The 19,032-nt window shown below is 41.5% G+C and overlaps 1 protein-coding gene across 2 annotated transcripts in view; it reads left to right on the forward strand.

Annotated features, from left to right (window-relative positions):
- Positions 1-9,194, forward strand: part of UBASH3A (ubiquitin associated and SH3 domain containing A) — a 30,303-nt gene extending 21,109 nt beyond the window's left edge. Inside the window, exons 9-14 of one of the 2 annotated variants that reach the window (XM_045008441.1) lie at positions 322-444; positions 1,391-1,483; positions 2,258-2,402; positions 6,419-6,525; positions 7,038-7,144; positions 8,149-9,194. In XM_045008441.1, the coding sequence (XP_044864376.1) occupies positions 322-444; positions 1,391-1,483; positions 2,258-2,402; positions 6,419-6,525; positions 7,038-7,144; positions 8,149-8,286 (713 nt within the window). In that variant the 3' untranslated portion in view covers positions 8,287-9,194. Of the gene's footprint in view, positions 1-321; positions 445-1,390; positions 1,484-2,257; positions 2,403-3,462; positions 3,525-6,418; positions 6,526-7,037; positions 7,145-8,148 lie in introns of those variants that run through there. The other variant, XR_006577688.1, reaches the window with a different exon arrangement.
- Positions 9,195-19,032: the final 9,838 nt, after the last annotated feature.

Below are 19,032 nucleotides of genomic sequence, written 5' to 3' on the forward strand. Positions count from 1 at the left end.
ACTCTGGAACTCAGAGGAGATGTGTCATTCTGTCAGAGGGTTCTCCTCCTTGCTGTCTTTCCCAGAACCCAATGAGACTGGGCCATAGTGAATCAACAATTTCCCGGGTTTGCTTTGGTGAATGTAAAGTGCAGTATCCCTGAGGTAATATTAAGAAATCACTCATTCCTTTTTTTCACCAGAGAGACAGGTAGGGTCAGGTTTTCAGAAACGGGTTGCCTAAAATGCAGAAGAAAATTATTGTGCGTGCATAACAGAAATACGTACATATTTATTACTACGGCCTTTATATATAGGGATGAAATGTTCTGTTTGTTTTAGGAAAATACCACAGAGCAGATCTGAACTTCCCTGCCAGTCTGCCAAAACGAAGAGACGGCATCAAACATTTTGAATATGATCCTCCTTTATCATGCTGTGGTGTTTTCCAGTCTAGACTTGTAGGTAAGTTAGATATTATTCTAATAGGAATGAAAAGGGGTGGAAGAAAGACTTCTGTAATCTGTGAAAGCACATGCTGGCTTTACCATAGGAATGCTTCCTGGCAGTGTAACTGGTAGAGTTCATTTATGGGCAGCAGGAAAGGGACCTTGCTCTTTCATGTGGGAGCTGTACAGCAGGGTGGGGAGCAGAGCCAATTTCTTATGTAGTACAAGAGCCAGCCTGCCACCTTATGGCAGGGAAGGGTCAGAGCAACACTGTACCTTCTGATTCTAGTCTGAACTGGAGCAGTGAACTGTAGCCAGGGCCGGCTCCAGGCACCAGCGGAGGAAGCACATGCCTGGGGCAGCACATGCTAATGGGTGGCTTTTTTTTTTTTTTTTTTTTTGCTGCTTCGGCAGTTTGGGCGGCAGTCCGAGTGGCTCTTTTTTTTTTTCGCTTGGGGCGGCAAAAATGGTAAAGCTGGACCTGATTGTAGCATATCTGTTGGCTGGCTAGAGTGGGGCAGGACATGCAGTTTCTTGGTCTGTAGATTGTTTGTGAGCAGTAGTTCATTGGGAGTATTTGATATTTGAGCTGTATTTGGTAGTCAGATTGAATACATCTATCCATGATGTGTTTCGGTTCCCTGCTTTGATGATTATAAATCTCAGAAATAGGGTTGTGGTGCAAATACCTGTCTTTCTCTATCTACCATAAGTGTATCTAAGTGCCTTTACAAATTTAAATATTTCTATGACCTGTTTTTCTAGTATTCACTTAACATTTCCTCTTCCCACAAATATTCCTACTGGTACGCTTGTCCACCAGAATGTTTGTTGAAAGTGAATTAAAAAGAGGAATGAGTGCATTCAAAGTCAGTTTATTATAAAGTTCAAACTAATATCTGTGGGAAATATTTTGCAGTAGTAATAATGATTGTGAAGAGCAACTCTCATGTGTATTGCAGGAGAAGCTCTGCTGGAGAAACAAGAGACAGTTAGCCATGTATACTGTTCCTCTGCACTCCGCTGCATACAGACAGCTCAACACGTGCTAGAAGGTAGGTTAGCAAAATGGTTATGTTCTTATACCACACTGGACATTTCTGAGTCAATCTTCTTCTAAGCCAATGAGAGTGGAGCAGCTAAAATGCTGCAGGGCTTTTTGAAAATTTACTTTTGCCTTTAATCAGTGCTGACAGATACTTCTGTCTAGAACAAGGGCTAGATGATACTGTGAGGAAGTAATAAAGTTTCCCCGCTATAATAGGAAAATCGTATTCAATTGAATTGTATCCAATAAAGTTAAAACGGAATCTAATGTTGTATAAGACAAAGACATTTCAGATTAAGTAGAATTTAACATATTGGCTAGACTCAAATTGTTAAATTTAACTCTTCCATGAATAATTTTGGTCATAAAATCAAGTGTTTCCATTACACTGAGGGACAGGTACCTGGGGAAAGAAACCTGCAAGTTTCTCCTGGAAGTTTACCTTTGCTAACAAGAGGTTTGCGACTGCCACATTATTAAAAACTGGTCTTTTTGTTTTATAATGGGTGGCATTATAAAGGGGTAGAGGTGTACTTTCTTCTCCTCTCCCTGGGTTGCTAGCTTCAGAACTTTACCAAGGATTGTTTATGCATGTGGAGTAGGGTATCTAGGAGGACTGAGACTCCATGTAGTCAACATTATGTGTACTTAATAGTCTTTGTTTTACATTATATTTTTACTTTGTTAATAAAATTATTACCAGGAACAAGGTGCCACGTGCAGTTAAAGCTTAAAGCTCTGAATGCTCCTTTCCTTTTAAAAAATCTCTTATTTATTGCAGGGCTTAAATTAGAACAAAAAATTAAAATCAGGGTAGAACCTGGACTCTTTGAATGGACGAAATGGGAGGCCAACAAAATAATTCCCTCCTTTATGGCACTGACAGAACTGACAGAGACTACTTACAATATAGATCCCAGTTACAGGTAAATGCTGCATGTACCATATGCTAATGTGTATTTCTGATACCTCTCTTGTTTTGGGCAATTCTTAAGTCTCACAAGACAGGGTTGCAAAAATGAATGATTCAGGATTTAGACCATTGACTTCAATGGACAGAGTAGGGGCAGAGTAAAGCCTCTATTATTTGGCCCCAAGATAGGATGTGCCGTTATATAGTTAGTTCTTTCACTTCATAATTCACTGCTTTTGGGCAAGGTGACATACTATCGGGCAAATCATTCTTACATGTATATGGATGGGTGAGTGTGTGTGTAGGGTCTGAATCCTGTTCCTATCAAAGTGAATGGCATTGACTTCAAGTCTGCAAGATTAGGCCTATGGTTGAATATTTAAATATTTTAGACTCTCGTGATGAACATCCATATTTTTGTTTTTACTTTTAGCTAAAAACTATGAGCCATGATTAGTTAAGTGTGAAAAAATTCCTGTCATGTCACATTTCAGCCAAGAAAGAATTGTATTGTATTTTGATGGGGGATTGGGGTCAAGTCCATTCCTTGGTGCACAGCTCAAAATTGAGTGAGGATTTCAGAATTTGTCCCAATAGGGGCTGATCTCACATGATCCTGTAGCTACCAAAATTCGCACAGTTCCACATGTGAACATCTCAACAGTGAGAAAAAGTCACCAATTTTCAACTAAGTCCCTCTAAATAGCAAGTGTAAGGGAGACAGAGCTCATGTCCCACAGACTGCTGGAGCAGGGAGTTGTAGGAACCAGGGGCAGCCCAAAGGTGTTAGGGGAAGAGAGATGAACAGAAAGCAAGGCATCTGTCATTCTAATTTTATAGGTTGTCGGGATGTTAATGTTCCATTAAAATAGATTTCTGCATTAAATTCTGTGGTATTTTTTGTTTTGCTCAAAAATAATCACTGCATTCAGCAAAGTCTCCTTTTTTGTCCCTGCCTTCCTCAATGCAATTCTGTGGTATGGTGCAGGTTCTGAATGTTTGTAAACCCCAGCAGAACAGGAAATGACACCAGGCATTGAATCTATTCTAGCCTCTTTTTTTTTGGTTCACAGTGCCATGCTGCATTACTCCCGCAGTGCACGGCTAAACCCAGAAAATCACTCGGTTAATAAAGGTACCTAACTCTGGGGTTTTCCATGTGTGGACAAGTAAAAAAGTGTTGTGCCTTTATTTCTCAACACAGAGCAAAATCCTTCGTTTAAGCGTGAGTGAATAGACAAACCCTTTCATTTTCCTAGGTTCAAAACTATTCACAGCAAAGTTACTACTTTCCCTAGTTTGTCACTTTCCATACAAACTCACTAATCTAAATAAATAAATAAGTAAATAAGTAAATAAATAAATCAGTTGATATAAGACCCCATAGAGACAGGCCATGATTGAAGCTAGGTTAAGCGTTTAATGGGTGGAAGGGAAAACTATAAAGTGTTGCAACATTGGAGCCAGCCAGCATATGAATAACCTAAACAAACTATAAATATGCATTTTGTACATCAGTGAAAACAGTATAGTGTCCTTCCCCAGCGTACTGGATAACAACATGAGAGATCTCCATGTTTCTAAAACAAAACTGTCTGTTTATTAAGAGAACTGTTTGTAGAGATGCCGCAACTGCAGATACCATTCTAGTCATATGTACACAGACTGGCTTCCTGGTGCCTTTTCCAAAATCTTCTTTGCTGTGCTCCTTCCTCCAAATTTCATTCAGAAGTACAGCTCACATTTCTATTCTCTCTATCCCCACCCCACATGAGTGATTCTAAGAGGCTATTATTTCCTAGCCCCGGTCATCTGCCATAAATCAGTGTTAAAAAAGGTTAATTCCTGTCACATGGTCAGGGTCAAAATCCACTGTCTCCAGTAGCTACTGTTACCATATTCTCCCAATACATGTAACTTTGCAACCCCATTCCTTCCAACTCCTTTGGCGCCTCCTGTCTTCAGCATCCTCACTAGTATTTCTTTTGGGAAGAGCCATTGCACTTGTTTCTTTTCTATGTGTATGGCCAGGCCAATCGAGGTCTAAGCTTTGCTTTTTAACTCCATTACTGACTCTTGCTCAGTAATGCTGATCCTTGCTATTGATATACAGATAGTGTATTCCTCAAATACTCCATCGCCATGGGGGCTCTCCAAATCAGTAGACACCATCAAGGTTTCACATCACTCCTAGTACTGTTTGCATAAGATAGCATCTCTAGGTCACAGAAGAGTCAGTGAAGTCTGTAACCTTCCTGAAAGGACTGTGTTCAGTAGTGAGATTTCTGCAAAGTCACATAAGATATCTCTACCCACTGATTGACATTTAGATTATTTAAGTAAAAGTTGTGACCTTCTTCTGGTCAGGACCCTAATCACACCCCATCAGTGAAGTTACTCAGTCTAACCTAAACTGATCTCTAATGGCATTAAAGAAGCAGCATTGTCTAATGGATAGGGTGCTGGACTGGGTGTTAGGGTACCTGGGTTCTGTTCCTGAATCAGCCACTGATCTGTTAGGCAAATCACTTAACCTCTCTCCCTCTGTTTCCTCTTTCACATTTTGTCTTTCTTGTCTATTTAGATTGCAAGCTACTTGGGGCAGGGACTGCTTCCACACATATCCAATATGTACAGTACCTGCAGTATGGAGCTTTGGTCTCACTTGGGGTCTCTTGGCACTACTGTAATACACAGAATGACCTAGTATCAATGATCACACACTGAAAGATATCTGTATTCCTCATAGGTTTTTAGTTACTACTTATTCCCTGCTTTCTGAATTGGTGCTTGGATTCTATGTTGAATGGGTCCCTGTAAAAGTAGAGGAGGAAGGCTTAACCATCTATCTATTTATTATATCTCTTATTCAGCGATGGTCCCATGATTTAAAAGCTCTGAAAACAGTCTGAAATTCACTTTTGTACTGTATGACAGGTATAGTACAATAGCCCTACAATACATCAATCTACTTCCTACCTATTCGCTGCTCATGCTGCATGCAGGTTTTAAATGGGTGAGATAAGATTATCAGATTCTGCTCTTCTGTGTGGTTGAAAGAAGTTAGCTGGTATAGTTTCCTGGAACACAGCCATTGCATGAGGCAGAGCAACATGTAGCTGTGCAGGTCTCCAGCTAACAGGAGAGGTGACTTTATAGAAGGAAATAATGAAGGAAATAAAAACTTTCCTTTGTCCATTTACTCTAGACTTGATGGCAGAACCCTAAATCTTTCAGGCCAGATCCTCAGCTGTTTAGTGGAGATACACTGATTTATAGCAGCTGAAGATCTGGCCCTTAATTTGTAAACACTCTTTTTTACATGCAGGGGACACCTATAAGTAAAAGAAACTATACGGTCAGATCTTGAAGGCACAACTGCCCAAAATCCTAAGACTGGTCCAATATTAATAAATATTCTCACTGGTCTTGAGAAAGATTTATTTTGAAGTAAAAAGCCAAGAAGGATTGTTTAATTTGCTTTGCCAAAGCAGGCACAGGTAGGAATTTTTAAAGGGACACTCAAGCCCAGGGGCCAAATCCTGGATTCAGCCATTTCATTGGTGTCAGTGGGAGTTCTGTATAGGTAAGAACTGAGTCCGGACTTCAGGGTTTGGCTCAGTTTTTAAGCCTAAGATCCATCCTACCTGGACAATGATTTTTTTTTTAATGTTCTTGCCTGGAGGAGCCTATATTTGTATTTTTTCCCCCAAACACAAGCATTTCTAGGGTATATTTCTTATAAATGGCATGATCCATTGTGAGGTTTACGAAGGGACAGATTCTGCTACCCTTATTCACATTGGATAGTATCTTATTCTGTGAGTTCCTCTATTGGATTCAGTTGGATTACTTGCAGAGAAAGCTACTGTTTGGTGTGAGTTGAAGTACCATGCTTCAGATCAGTGCAGTCTCTGAGGTAGAGATGGTGTATAGGTACCAGTTTGTTTACTGACAATGTTGATAATGTGCCAATATACAAACAAATGTTACCTAGATGAGTGACTCCTCTGTGGATTTTATTATCAGATGTACTTTCCCACTTTCCTCCCTGGTGCCATCGGAAAGTTATGAAGAGTATGTAAGCAGATGCTCTGCAGTTATAAAACAGATTGTCAGTGACTGTACAAGCAACGGTAAATATTTCACATTCTCGTGTTCAGTGCCTCATGTTTTCAATGGCAGGATCGGAAACAGCTTTGCCATATGAAATACATTTAGTATGGATGCTTGGTATTGCCCTGTCTTTGAGGTAGATTATTAAACATCATACTAAATTAATATATCTATTACTTAAAATAGAAATAGACAAGACTAAACATAAGGCAGTGACATACTCCATTGCTAAATCAAATCATATGCAGGGTCTTAGTTTGTCAGGATGTGACTTGATGCTATAAGGCAGCTTCCTTTTATTTATTTATTTATTTATTTGGAAAGCTTCATTTCCCCCCAGCAAATGCTTGCTCTCCTTAGCTGAATTGCATGAAACATACCAAACAGGATATTTACACCTACCCAGTTTATATGTCACACAGCTCTGCAAAGATGAACAACACAAAAACAGCCAATAAGCATAACCAACACACAGTGAATTGTAAAGTTACAGTTTTCTTTCTTCCTTCCTTTAATTATTTTGGTGTATCAGGTATCATCCTGATAGTGGGTCATGGCTCCTCCCTGGATTCCTTCACTCGACCTGTACTAGGGCTCCCAGCCAGAGACAGCAATGATTTTGCCTCATTGGTTAGAAAGGTAAGAAGTTTTTCCAACAGGATGCTCTTGCCCACTGTTTTCTCCTTGGTATATTTTCAGTAAGGAACCTATTCAAGCAATGGGCTGTTTGTTTTCTCAGTTGCCCACTAACAAGAGTTACTCTCTGATTCTGGAGGGAGCTCTGTTCAGTAGTTCGAGCATACAACTGGCTGTCAAGAGGTGTGAGTTCTACCAGTCAACTGCCATGTGACCTTGGGCATATCATGTTCTCTCTGGTGAAGATTTTCAAAGGCACCATGGCACCAGATTCCCATTGAAAGTCACTGGGAGGTACACACCGAACTGCCAGGTGTGCCTTTGAAAATCTCCCCCTAGGTATCTTGGTTTGTCTGTCACTAAGATGGATAACCGTGTCCCCTTTGCATCTCCTAAGGTGTTGTCAAGAAAGTACAGCTCCCATTTGGAAAAGTCGGTCCGTAAAGCGGTACAGTGGGGTACCATGTTCACTGTGTCTCAGTGATCCCAAATCGTATTTGCTCAGTTTATGAATAAAAGGGTGATCTGTGTTGCCAGCACTAGAAGCTCATCCTGGGATCTGATGACCAACCTATGCTTTCTGGTTTGTACATAATCACCGGTAACAAAGATTCTTTAAGCCAAATTTTCCCTTCCATTATACCTGTTGCACTGGTGTTAGGGAGGGGGGAATTTGGTCAGCAGTGTGTTTATTACTGGTGATGATTCATGAGATAGAAAGAACATAGCTTGATCATCAGATCTCTGGAAGAGCTGGTGGAGCTGACACAAGCTCCACTAGTGTCCAACAGATAGGACTCCCTCATGCTACCAATTCATTTTAGGTAAAGTGGGACAATATCTTGATCTGTATTCCTAAAATGCTCGCAAGATACACACCCCTGTTCCACAGTGCAAACTGTTTAATTACGCTGTGCTTTCAGTCTATATGGTATGTCTTCCCCATTTCCAGTGTATTCAGGAAAGTTCTAATACAAAGTCCTGTTGAAATCTCTCTGTTTTTCCAGATACCTTCACTGGGCATGTGTTTCTGTGAAGAGCTTAAAGAGGAGAATAGATGGCAGATGATTAACCCACCAGTTAAGACGTTAACCCATGGATCAAATGCAGCATTTAATTGGAGAAATGGCATACTGGACAGTTAGAATCTATACTCATTCATTATATATTTCAAAAAATAAGAGAAGACAAATATTTTTCCTCCTGGCTCAACACAGGCCAGTGGTCTGTCCAAAATATTTAGAACTTGGGGGAATTTTCCTCTACTACTTGTGAGAATTGTCAACGCACAGAAAGCACTTTTGAAGTTTTGAGCCTGAGTTCTGTTTTTGTTACAGTGACTCAGAAGAAAAAAACCTATTAACTGACATAAAAGTGAATGATAATTCATCCAGTGCTGAAGAATGAATTTTTAAAACTCTATTTAGACTAACATCTGTAATGATATATCTATATATATATCTGACTATAAGCCTTGTTGCTTGACGCACTTATGAAAACATATGGTTATATCTTCAAGAACAAAGTACAGTCAATAAAGAATTAGATATTTTGTTTCAGACATGTGGACATTTTGTTTTCTTAAATGCTTCTAGTTTATCCAGAGTATGAATGGACATGATGTATCATACAGGCTATTTATTTTCTTCTGATAAATAATCAGGTTCCATCACAGGAGCTTTTCCATCAAGCGATTCTAACAATGCAAATATTGCATCATTGTTAATAAATGACTTGCTGAAAAAAAAGTTTAAGAAAACTGAATTTATTGCCTCATTGTTGCTAAAAAAGATTGTACAATACATTGTCGTAATGGTGACAAGACCATGTAGTGGGTAATTCTATCTGCCGAAGGTTTCCTGAGATGGCTATCATGTGACAGAACCACACAGCTTGTTTCTTATTGTTTTACCCCCAGACCTGAGATGACAAGCTTATTGGTTACTCACAAACCATGTACACCATTTCTATGAATTCCTTGTTTGTTTAAAGGGATACAGACCCAAATGCCGACAAACACTTCTTCAAAAGCAGCAAAGAATCCTGTGGCACCTTATAGACTAACAGATGTTTTGGAGCGTGAGCTTTCGTGGGTGAATACCCACTTCGTTGGATGCATGTAGTGGAAATTTCCAGGGGCAGGTATATATATGCAAGCAAAACGTCTGTTAGTCTATAAGGTGCCACAGGACTCTTTGCTGCTTTTACAGATCCAGACTAACACGGCTACCCCTCTGGTACTTCTTCAAAAGGTTCACATTGCCTCTTTAAACTATCTTCCTCATAATACCCTGACTATCCCATGTGAAACCGGGAGATTTTGTTTCAATGAGAAATAAATGAGGTCCCTATTCCTCTCTTATGTTGTCTGATATAGTTTTATTTTTCACTCTTAGACATGACTCATTCTCTGTTTCTTCCTAGAGCTGAGCAAAATTTTTCAGACTAAACTTTTTTGCTTCAAAAAAAACCAAAACATATTTGGGTCAACAGAAACATTTTGCTAATTTGTGTTGAATTCAGCAAATTGTGTTGGTTGAAAAAAATGAAAAATAATTAAAAAAACAATTTGTTTTGACATTTTTTAAGTTGAAACTTTAAAAAAATTACTTCCGTTTTATTTTTAAATAATGAAAAGGGTCAAAAAAAGTTGGAAACCAAACAGAATGGTTGGGTTGATCCAAAACATTTTTTAATGGTTCAGCCACCAAACCAGAAAAATCCATTATTTGCATAGCTCTATTTCTTCCTTACATCTCACAAACCCTTGACATTGTCTCCATTGACTTTCTGAGTATGCTGCAAAGCCTATCTTTTTTTTAGGCTTCTGGGAAGACAGATGTATGGGGAAAATTCAACAAGATCATTGCAAAAATAGGTGCCAAACAGCCTGCTGAAATTAGATGGTAACAGTCAGAGTGGTCATTAGAGGGACAGAAAAATATTTTCTGTATTTAGGACTAGATTTTCACTGTGAGAAGTGCTGTGGGTGGGTTAAGTGTCAACCTCTGGATAGTTCACTTTTATTTTCTGGTTTTGAGGAAGCTGTTATTTATTTAATTTATTGATTGGCAAATGGCCGATGTTACTGTGGTGGGTCCCGCACTTCTCCTTCATGTGGGGGAGTCAGAGTGCCACCCCTTGCCCCTATTCTTGAGCATTGTGGGCTCCAGGTCCCAGCTCCTTCAGCTTTGCGGGCTGCTTACCTCTTTCCCCTAGGGTAGGGTTTCCCTCAGTCCTCCGTGTTCAGGCAGGGTTTCCCTTCCCCGGTTTGGTTTTCTAGCTAGCAACAACACTCCTCCAAACACTAGTCTACTCCTGCTCCTTCACCAAGCAGGGGTTTTTTATTAGGTCTTGGGCAGGGCCTAGGCTGACCAGATGTCCCGATTTTGTAGGGACAGTCCCAATATTTGGGGCTTTGTCTTTTATAGGAACTTATTACCCCCCACCCCTGTCCCGATTTTTCACCCTTGCTATCTGGTCACCCTAGTGGGGCCTTAATTGACTCCAGGTGCCCCAATTACCCTGAAGTAACCTTTCCCTAGTCCCCAGGTACTAAGGCCTTGATCAACCTAGGGCTTAAATACTTCCCATCTACCACTCTCCTGCTGCCCTCTGGCCCTGCTGTATCACAAGTTCAAAATGTCATTGCACTTTTAAAAGTACACCCAATGCACCTAGCACCTGGACAGGTGCTTTTTAGTCTTGATCTGGACCCAAGGTCTGTCCCTTCAATTTTATATGTTAACAATAGTCAACAATAGTACCCCACCAAGTAATCTTCTAGAGCTTCTCCATCCAGACCTGACATGGACAGCAAACTGAGCATGCAGCCTGATCTCGGATCCTAGCAAGCCTGCTTCAATTTCTTCTCCTTGCTCTGTAGCCATATGCTCTGGTCTCCTGTCCCACCTCATAGCCCACTTCACTTTTCCCTGCTATTATGGAAAAATGGCCGGGTCAGTCACCACAGCACACTTGTCCCCTCTACAAGCCCAGTGAATGGCCTTGGCTCACTGTCTTAGGGGAGAGGGAATTTGCAAGCCTCCCAAGCTTGGTTCAAGAAGGATGATCAAGGTATGGAGACTTACCAAGATGTAACAAAAGTGAGTCAGAGCTGGAACAATAGCTGCGCTCTAAGTCCAGGCTGCAAGGGGGGTGGGTGGGATTTGTTCCTCAAGTGACACCTTGTAAGAGGGGAGCTGTGGACTGTTCCTTGCTTGGGGATACAGCCAAAAGAGTGCAGAGAGGAAGTTCTTAAGATCCAACTCTGGTTTCTCCCTGTCACAAACATACCTGCCTGCAGGACGTTCAACTGGAACTAACAGCCATGGAGAAAGCAAAACTTGCTCAGTTTCTGAATTTTTTAAAATTGTAAATGATATATTTTTAAAATATATAATTATCTAGCAGTATGGTCTGTCTTGTAAAACACAGTGGAAATTTTTCTTTTCCTATGTTGAAATACTTATGCTTTGCCCTTGTTTAGCCTCTCTCATGCAAGGATCTCAGGGCACACTACAGACATTGTCAGGTAGTTTGGGCTCATAAATAGGTTTTACTTTAAAAAAAATAGAAAAGTTTAAAAGTCTTCCAACTCTGGAAAAATATAGCATCTTCTTACTCAACAGAACTGCTCTTTTGGTGACATCTGGTGACTATAAGGATGAAATAAATCTATTACATTTTATTCCTATTACCTCTGCACAGCTAATGGAGCTAAGAGATACCAAGTTGGAATCTATTCCTGCTTGTGTATCATTAACATAATTGTCCACTAAATTTCCATCAGTTACACCTGTACAAACTCCTTGACAGGTGTGGTGTGAGCCTGGGTTCCACAGGAGTCACTGAGAAGACAATTTAAATATAATGGACTAGCACAGGTGTATTTGAAGGACATATCTAACAGACCCTTTGAGTCTCAGTTTCCAGCTTGTGGTTGCAGGGTTGGCAATTTTATAAACAATTGTGTTATCTGTAAGATGCATATACTTGATATGGAAATCAATGAGACATTAAACATGGAATCCAGAGGTGAAAGTTAGCCGATACGGTTCGGTATGGCACACCGGCAAGAGCCGGTACGCCGAGCTGGACTGGACAGGCTTCCCCAGGCCAGCGATTTAAAGGGCCTGGGGCTCCCAGCCACAGCTACCGCAGCGGAGCCCCAGACCCTTTAAATCGCCGACAGAGCCCTGAATTCTGGGGTAGCGGCGGGAGCCGGGAGCCCCCAGGGCTCCGTCAGCGATTTAAAGGGCCCAGGGTTCCGCTGCGGCCAGGAGCCCCTAGCTCTTTAAATCACCGCCGGAGCCCTGGGCCGCCACCGTCACCCTGGGGTTCCACCAGCGGGGCTCGGGCAGAGATTTAAAGGGCCAGTTTAGACCCCATCATTTTATATGTATAGTTGGGATTATGTTTTCCAATGTGCATTACTTTGCATTTATCAACACTGAATTTCATCTGCCATTTTGTTGCCCAGTCACCCAGTTTTGTGAGATCCCTTTGTAGCTCTTCGCCATCTGCTTTGGGCTTAGCTATCTTGAAAAATTTTTATCACCTGCATACTTTGCCACCTCACTGTTTACACATTTTTCCAGTGATCAATTGATAATTTCTTGTTTACATATAGGCAAAAGAAAAAGTTTGAAATAGAAAATGCAAACAGTTCTTCTGGTCCTATGTAAGGGTGGTAAGTTGTAGTTGTTTGGGGCTTAATAATCCAGATCCTTGCACTTTCTGCAGCTATTTATACCTATGCAAGTGAGTCTAAAACATTATCTAATCACACACACTCACTCACTTTGCACAGGTATAATCATCACACTAGGGGCAAAGCAGTGAGCCAGATCTTTGCCTATGTCTCCACTAAGATTTTGCTTTAAATGTCCCAATAACAGTAGGAAATTTTAAGAAAAAGCTACATGTAGACAAAAGCTACATTCTGTGAGGAAAAAACCCTGTTGAATGTGTTGACATTTATTTTACTTGCTTTTCTCCTCCATTATCCTCTCTTGGAAGGGGGATTGTGGGCTACAGCTGGGGAAGTCCATGGGTGTATAATTCCTGCTCGCATGGTGGGAGGACCTGAAGCAGTGTAGAGGCCCCAGGACCTCCATGGAGATAACTCTGGTGGAGCATCCAAGGTCTGCATGGTTTTCGAGAGTTGATGTAACCTGCTGCCAGTTCTGCATGTGTGTGGTGCCTGTGCATGTGCAAATCCTGTCCCATGCCCCTCCCCTCCCTGAACAACTAGGTGAGAACTCTGTAAGTGGGATTTTACTGAGTTTCCTGTACTCTCAGTGAAGAAATCCTACACAGGGGATGATCTGCCCATAAGAATGTAATAAATACATTTTAAGGCCCCAATCCTGGAAGTACCTAAACAAGTAATTTTACTGATATGAATGGTCTTATTTAAGTCAATAGGACTACTTATGTGCATAAGCATTTGCAGGATCTGGAACTAAGTCTGTGTCTTGTTTAGGTTTCAGCTGAAATAATGGGGGAAAAAACTTTTCACCTTTAAATTCCTTATTGATTCTACAGGAAAATGTATACCTCAGAGGATTTAAAATCATCCTTTTGATTCATAGTGGGTACTTGTGTTGTAAATCTGCTCACAAAAGCCCAGGAGTTTCAACCTTCATTCATTATCTAGTGAGGGCAAAAGCAGCTTGTTCCTAAATCTGTTTGATGCTAAGAAGATGCCATTTCCAGCCGTTCTTCTTCATCTTGCCACCTGAATGCTGGCAAACTGAATGAGTAATACACTAAATGGAAAATATATGAAGTATCATCTATTCTCCAGTGACAATACAGGCAAACAAGTCTGCCAAAACATCAGTCTAAAAACCAGTGAGCCAGATGCATATAAAATAGGATTTTGTAGTCTCATAGATTTAGTTGAGGAAATCATTGATTTATTATCTTCTGTGATATTCAGGATCAGGATGTAAATCATCTATTATGTCACTACAATAGAAGATGTTTCATGAGTAACATAGTACAGCATAGGAGAATAACTGTGCTATTTGAAAATGTCCAAAGAGTGGTTTGTGAAGAAGTTGGCTGAAAAAATTGCAGCCAATGAAAATAACTCCATAAGAGAGAGACTGTGTGTGTGTTTTGTGAATATATACCGTGACAAAGTTCCTCCTCTACCTTGGTGGGTCCTGCGCTTATTGGCAGATTTGCTCACCACAGTGATCTTCCCCTCTGGTGGAACCCACAGTCTGGGTCAACTCCTCCTGTGTCTAATCAAGGGCTACACTAGAGTAATTGGGGGAAGGTTTGGGGGGAACCCAGGCCCACCCTCTACTCTGGGTTCCAGCCCAGGGCCCTGTGGATTGCAGCTGTCTATAGTGCCTCCTGTAACAGCTGCATGACAGCTACAACTCCCTGGGCTACTTCCCCATGGCCTCCTCCAAACACCTTCTCTATCCTCACCACTGGACCTTCCTCCTGGTGTCTGATAACGCTTGTGCTCCTCAATCCTCCAGCAGCTCACTCTCAGCTCCTTGTGCCTCTTGCTCCTTGCTTGCTTCCTCGCTTCCTCCCTCCTTCCTTCCCCTCCCCCTCCCTCTCTCACACACACACCACAAACTGAAGTGAGCTTTTTAAACCCAGGTGCCCTGATTAGCCTACCTTGATTGGCTGCAGGTGTTCTAATCAGCCTGTCTGCCTTAATTGGTTCTAGCAGGTTCCTGATTACTCTAGTGTAGCCCTTGCTCTGGTCACTCAGGGAACAGAAAACTACTCATCCAGTGATCAGTATATTTGCCCTCTACCAGACTCCTGTACCCCACTGGCCTGGGTCTGTCACAATACACATATATGTGTATAAAATTCAGAAAGCAACTTCATGGTTCTTTATTCCATTTTCCTCCCCTTAGCTTCTGATCTCTGAAGTCTTTTAAAATAGTGTTAACATTGGTATATTTTTCTTTGTTTTGGAACTTTATGGGATAAGATAGACCCCAATCTGAACACCTAAAAAAAGTTTCTGCTAAATTAAAAGAACCCACACTCTCTGTAAATGCCAGAACCAGCCAGCAGGACCTTTTGCATCAGAATCCTACTAGAAACGTGATGAGAAAGATGTCCATTCAAGTTCTGCTGCCTGTGAAGTCTTTTTAGAAGAACAAAACAGGCACTGTCAGCCATCACTCAGAACATGCAGAGGGCTGGGAAAGAGGGTTTATCAGGAAACTGGGCTAAAGTGTAGTTTCCATTGCAAGAGAAGTGGCACAATAATCTGTAGCCAGAATCCATGTGCAGAACCTTGTTTAACTGCACTCCATCACTGAGCCCACAGTTTATTGTGATGTCATAGAGTGGTGAGATTAACATGAACATCCCCTAGAGCAGCAGCAGGGCAATAGAGAGGAAGACAAGAAGGTAGGGTGACCAGATGTCCCGATTTTATCAGGACTGTCCCGATATTTACTTGTTTGTCCCGCATTCCGACCGATGTTCGGTCAGAACGTGAATTGTCCTGATATTTTGCCCTCCAGCGCACAGGTGGAGGGGGCTTGCGCCCCCCAGCCCCAACTCCACCCCGGCCCCGGCCCGATTTCGCCCCTCCCTTGGATCCCTCCCAAATCTCCGCCCTGGCCCCTCCCACAGCCCCACTCCCTCACTGTCCTATTGGATGCCTCCCCAAATCCCCGCCCTGGCCCCATCTCTTCCCCAACCACACCACATTCCTCCTCCTCACCCCTCCCTCCCAGGCTTGCGCGAATCAGCTGTATGGCGGTGCAAGAGCTGGAGGGAGTGGGGAGAAGCAGGACGCGGTAGTCAGCTCAGGGGAGGTGGAGGCAGAGCGAAGGCAAGCTGGTGCGGGGGGACGGGGCATGGAGCTGCCAGTGGGTGCTCATCCCCACCAATTTTTCCTATGCTCCAGCGGCTCTTAGGTTTTTTTGGGTTTTTTGCTTTTGTTTTTGTTTTATCCTCCGCTGCCGGCTCTTGGTGGGTTTTGTTGTTGTTTTTTTGTTGTTGTTGCTCTGCCGGCAAACCCCCTTCCCCCTGTCCCCCACGTCCCGATATTTCACGTCTCTCATCTGGTCACCCTACAAGAAGGAGAGAGGGAGAGGCAGTTGTGACAGTACCTCCCATAAGGCTTTATGGAAATATGCTTAGAATGTGTTTATTGCTACATATGCCATGTAACATATCTCTGTAAAGGTTATGATCTACTGAATGTATTAATCCTATGCATGTGTTATTTTTGTATTCGAAATTATGAATGTTATGAATATTGGCTGTGTACTGGCTTGGTTTCTAACTAACCCTTAGTAGAGTATTTGGTCAGTTTGGTCAGTTCCTGGAGAAAGGAATGTTGAAATTAAGTACCTAATCAAGAAACACTTAAAGGACAATGGATCTTGAAATGCTCCAATCCACATAAGAAGTCTACTTGAGGATGTTCAAGGTAGCATGTAAACAATGGATGCGACCTGTAAAAATTGTGAGTCATGCATGGACATGTTACTTGCCCAGGTGATTCCTAAACTCCATCTTGGAGCTGGACTTTGCATAGAAGTGAGGAGGGGGTCTCCACCCACAAGAGAAAGTCTATTTAAACTCCTGGAGAGACCCCTCCATTTTGTCTTCAGCTGGCTAAAGAGAGGAGCCATCATGAAGAACCCTCTAGCTACCACCTGAGCTGGAACAAGAGCTGTACCAGGGGAAAGAATTGTGCCCAGGCCTGGAAGGTGTCCAGTCTGAGAAAAAACTTACTGAAGCATCTCTGAGGGTGAGATTATCTGTATTCAGTTTGATTAGACATAGATTTGTGCATTTTATTTTATTTTGCTTGGTGACTTACTTTGTTCTGTCTGTTACTACTTGGAACCACTTAAATCCTACTTTCTGTATTTAATAAAATCACTTTTTACTTATTAATTAACTCAGAGTATGTATTAATACCTGGGGGGGGGGGAAACAGCTGTGGATATCTCTCTATCAGTGTTATAGAGGGTGAACAATTTATGAGTTTACCCTGTATAAGCTTTACACAGGGTAAAACGGATTTATTTGGGTTTAGACCCCATTGGAAGTTGGGCATCTGGGTGTTAAAGACAAGAACACTTTAGTTAGCTGCTTTCAGGTAAACCTGCACATTTTGGGGCATGTAATTCAGACCCTGGGTCTTTGTTGGAGCAGATGGGAGTGTCTCACTCAGCAAGACAGGGTGCTGGGGTCCCGAGCTGGAAGGGAAGGCAGGGGTAGAAGTAGTCTTGGCACATCGGGTGGCAGCTCCCAAGGGGGTTTCTGTGATCCAACCCGTCACAGCAGTTATCTCTCAACAATTCATTTTTCACAGGTACCTGCTAATAAATGAGTTTTATTGAGGCTCTTGAGGTGCTTATTTCTAACACGGGGCCTGATCTTGTAGTCTTTACTCAGGCAAACTTTTTACTGACTTCAGGGTCAGAGCTCTGATTAGTTATTAGTGGTAAGCAAGCTGAAATACTGCTGAAAGATGTTGAAACAACAAAGATGGTATAACTTCAGGCCTCTCAGGAAAGTAGGGGAAGGTTCTTAGCAGCCTTGGCTACACTGTATGTAAGAGGATGTGAAGCATGTGTCATACCACTAGAGGTCATGCATGTCTCAGTGCTAAGGTAGAAATGGTGCTGTAGCAATATGAGGAAGGAAAGGGGAACAATGTATTATAAAATAAGTCTGTGGATTGAACTTTGGTTCCTATATCCTTATTTGTTCTGGGTGGGTGCAGGTTTTATAGTTTGCTCTGCACGTTGAAATTGTACCATAAACATCAGTAAGGATTAAAGAAACAGGGAATGCGATCCAAATGAACAAGTAAATATGCTCACAAAACAAATGCTTTTAGTTTCCTGGAAGTCAGAGTTCATGATGAGCCTGAGGAAAAAGTAATTTCATAAATCAACCAAGAATGAACTCAGCTTGAACTGAAGACAACCTTGAGATAGCAGCGACTGATTAACTATGTTATGCAGCTGTTCATCAAATTTGCCTCAGACTATGTTAAAGCTTGCGTATACACTTCTACCCCGATATAATGCTGTCCTCTGGAGCCAAAAAATCTTACCACATTATAGGTGAAACCACATTATATCGAACTTGCTTTGATCCACCGGAGTGCGCAGCCCCGCCCCCCGGAGAACTGCTTTACTGCATTATATCTGAATTCGTGTTATATCGGGTCACGTTATATCAGGGTAGAGGTGTAATAGAATTCTAATTTACGTGAGTTCTTCTAAAAGAGAAGGAAAGTTTACATTAGTAAGCCAAGCTTTCCTTAATCTAGCAGTGCCAGTAATGGAAATATGATATTTCCATTCACCAAGGAAGCCATGTAAGGAGAGGGGAGAATATTCAATAACTAAAAAAGATAACCACATAAGAAGCTCAACTTAAAATGTAATAAGAAATAGCAAACAAAATTCCAAGCAGGGTAGGAGAAAAAAATTAAATGAGCATTTCCTTAATAAGAAATTGTAGACAGGAGAAAAATTGCAAAACCAAGTGATAAACTGTATTTATTTTACACCTATCACTTCCTTCCTTTAACTATCTCTACTATTTATTTCCAAACCTTTACAACAGCTTCAGATAGGTTCTGTGTTACAATAAAAAGAACCTGCCACTAAAATGTTAACACCTTTTCCTCTTAATGTGGAATGTCACTCAAATTATCCTGGTCTGAGGTCTAGGACTAAAATATTTAGTCCTGTTTCAGTAACATTGATATCTCATGACTCACCAGGGCTAGAAACAGCTACTTTATCCCAAAAGGGACCTGTAAAATATCTTAGGCACAAACTTGCCAATACTTACATACTTGGCTTAACTTTAAGAACATAAGTAGTCCTATATGAAGTCAATAAGATTACTTGTATGCT

Source organism: Mauremys mutica, chromosome 1 (genome assembly GCF_020497125.1).
Source record: "Mauremys mutica isolate MM-2020 ecotype Southern chromosome 1, ASM2049712v1, whole genome shotgun sequence".
NCBI classification, from domain to species: Eukaryota; Metazoa; Chordata; order Testudines; family Geoemydidae; genus Mauremys; species Mauremys mutica.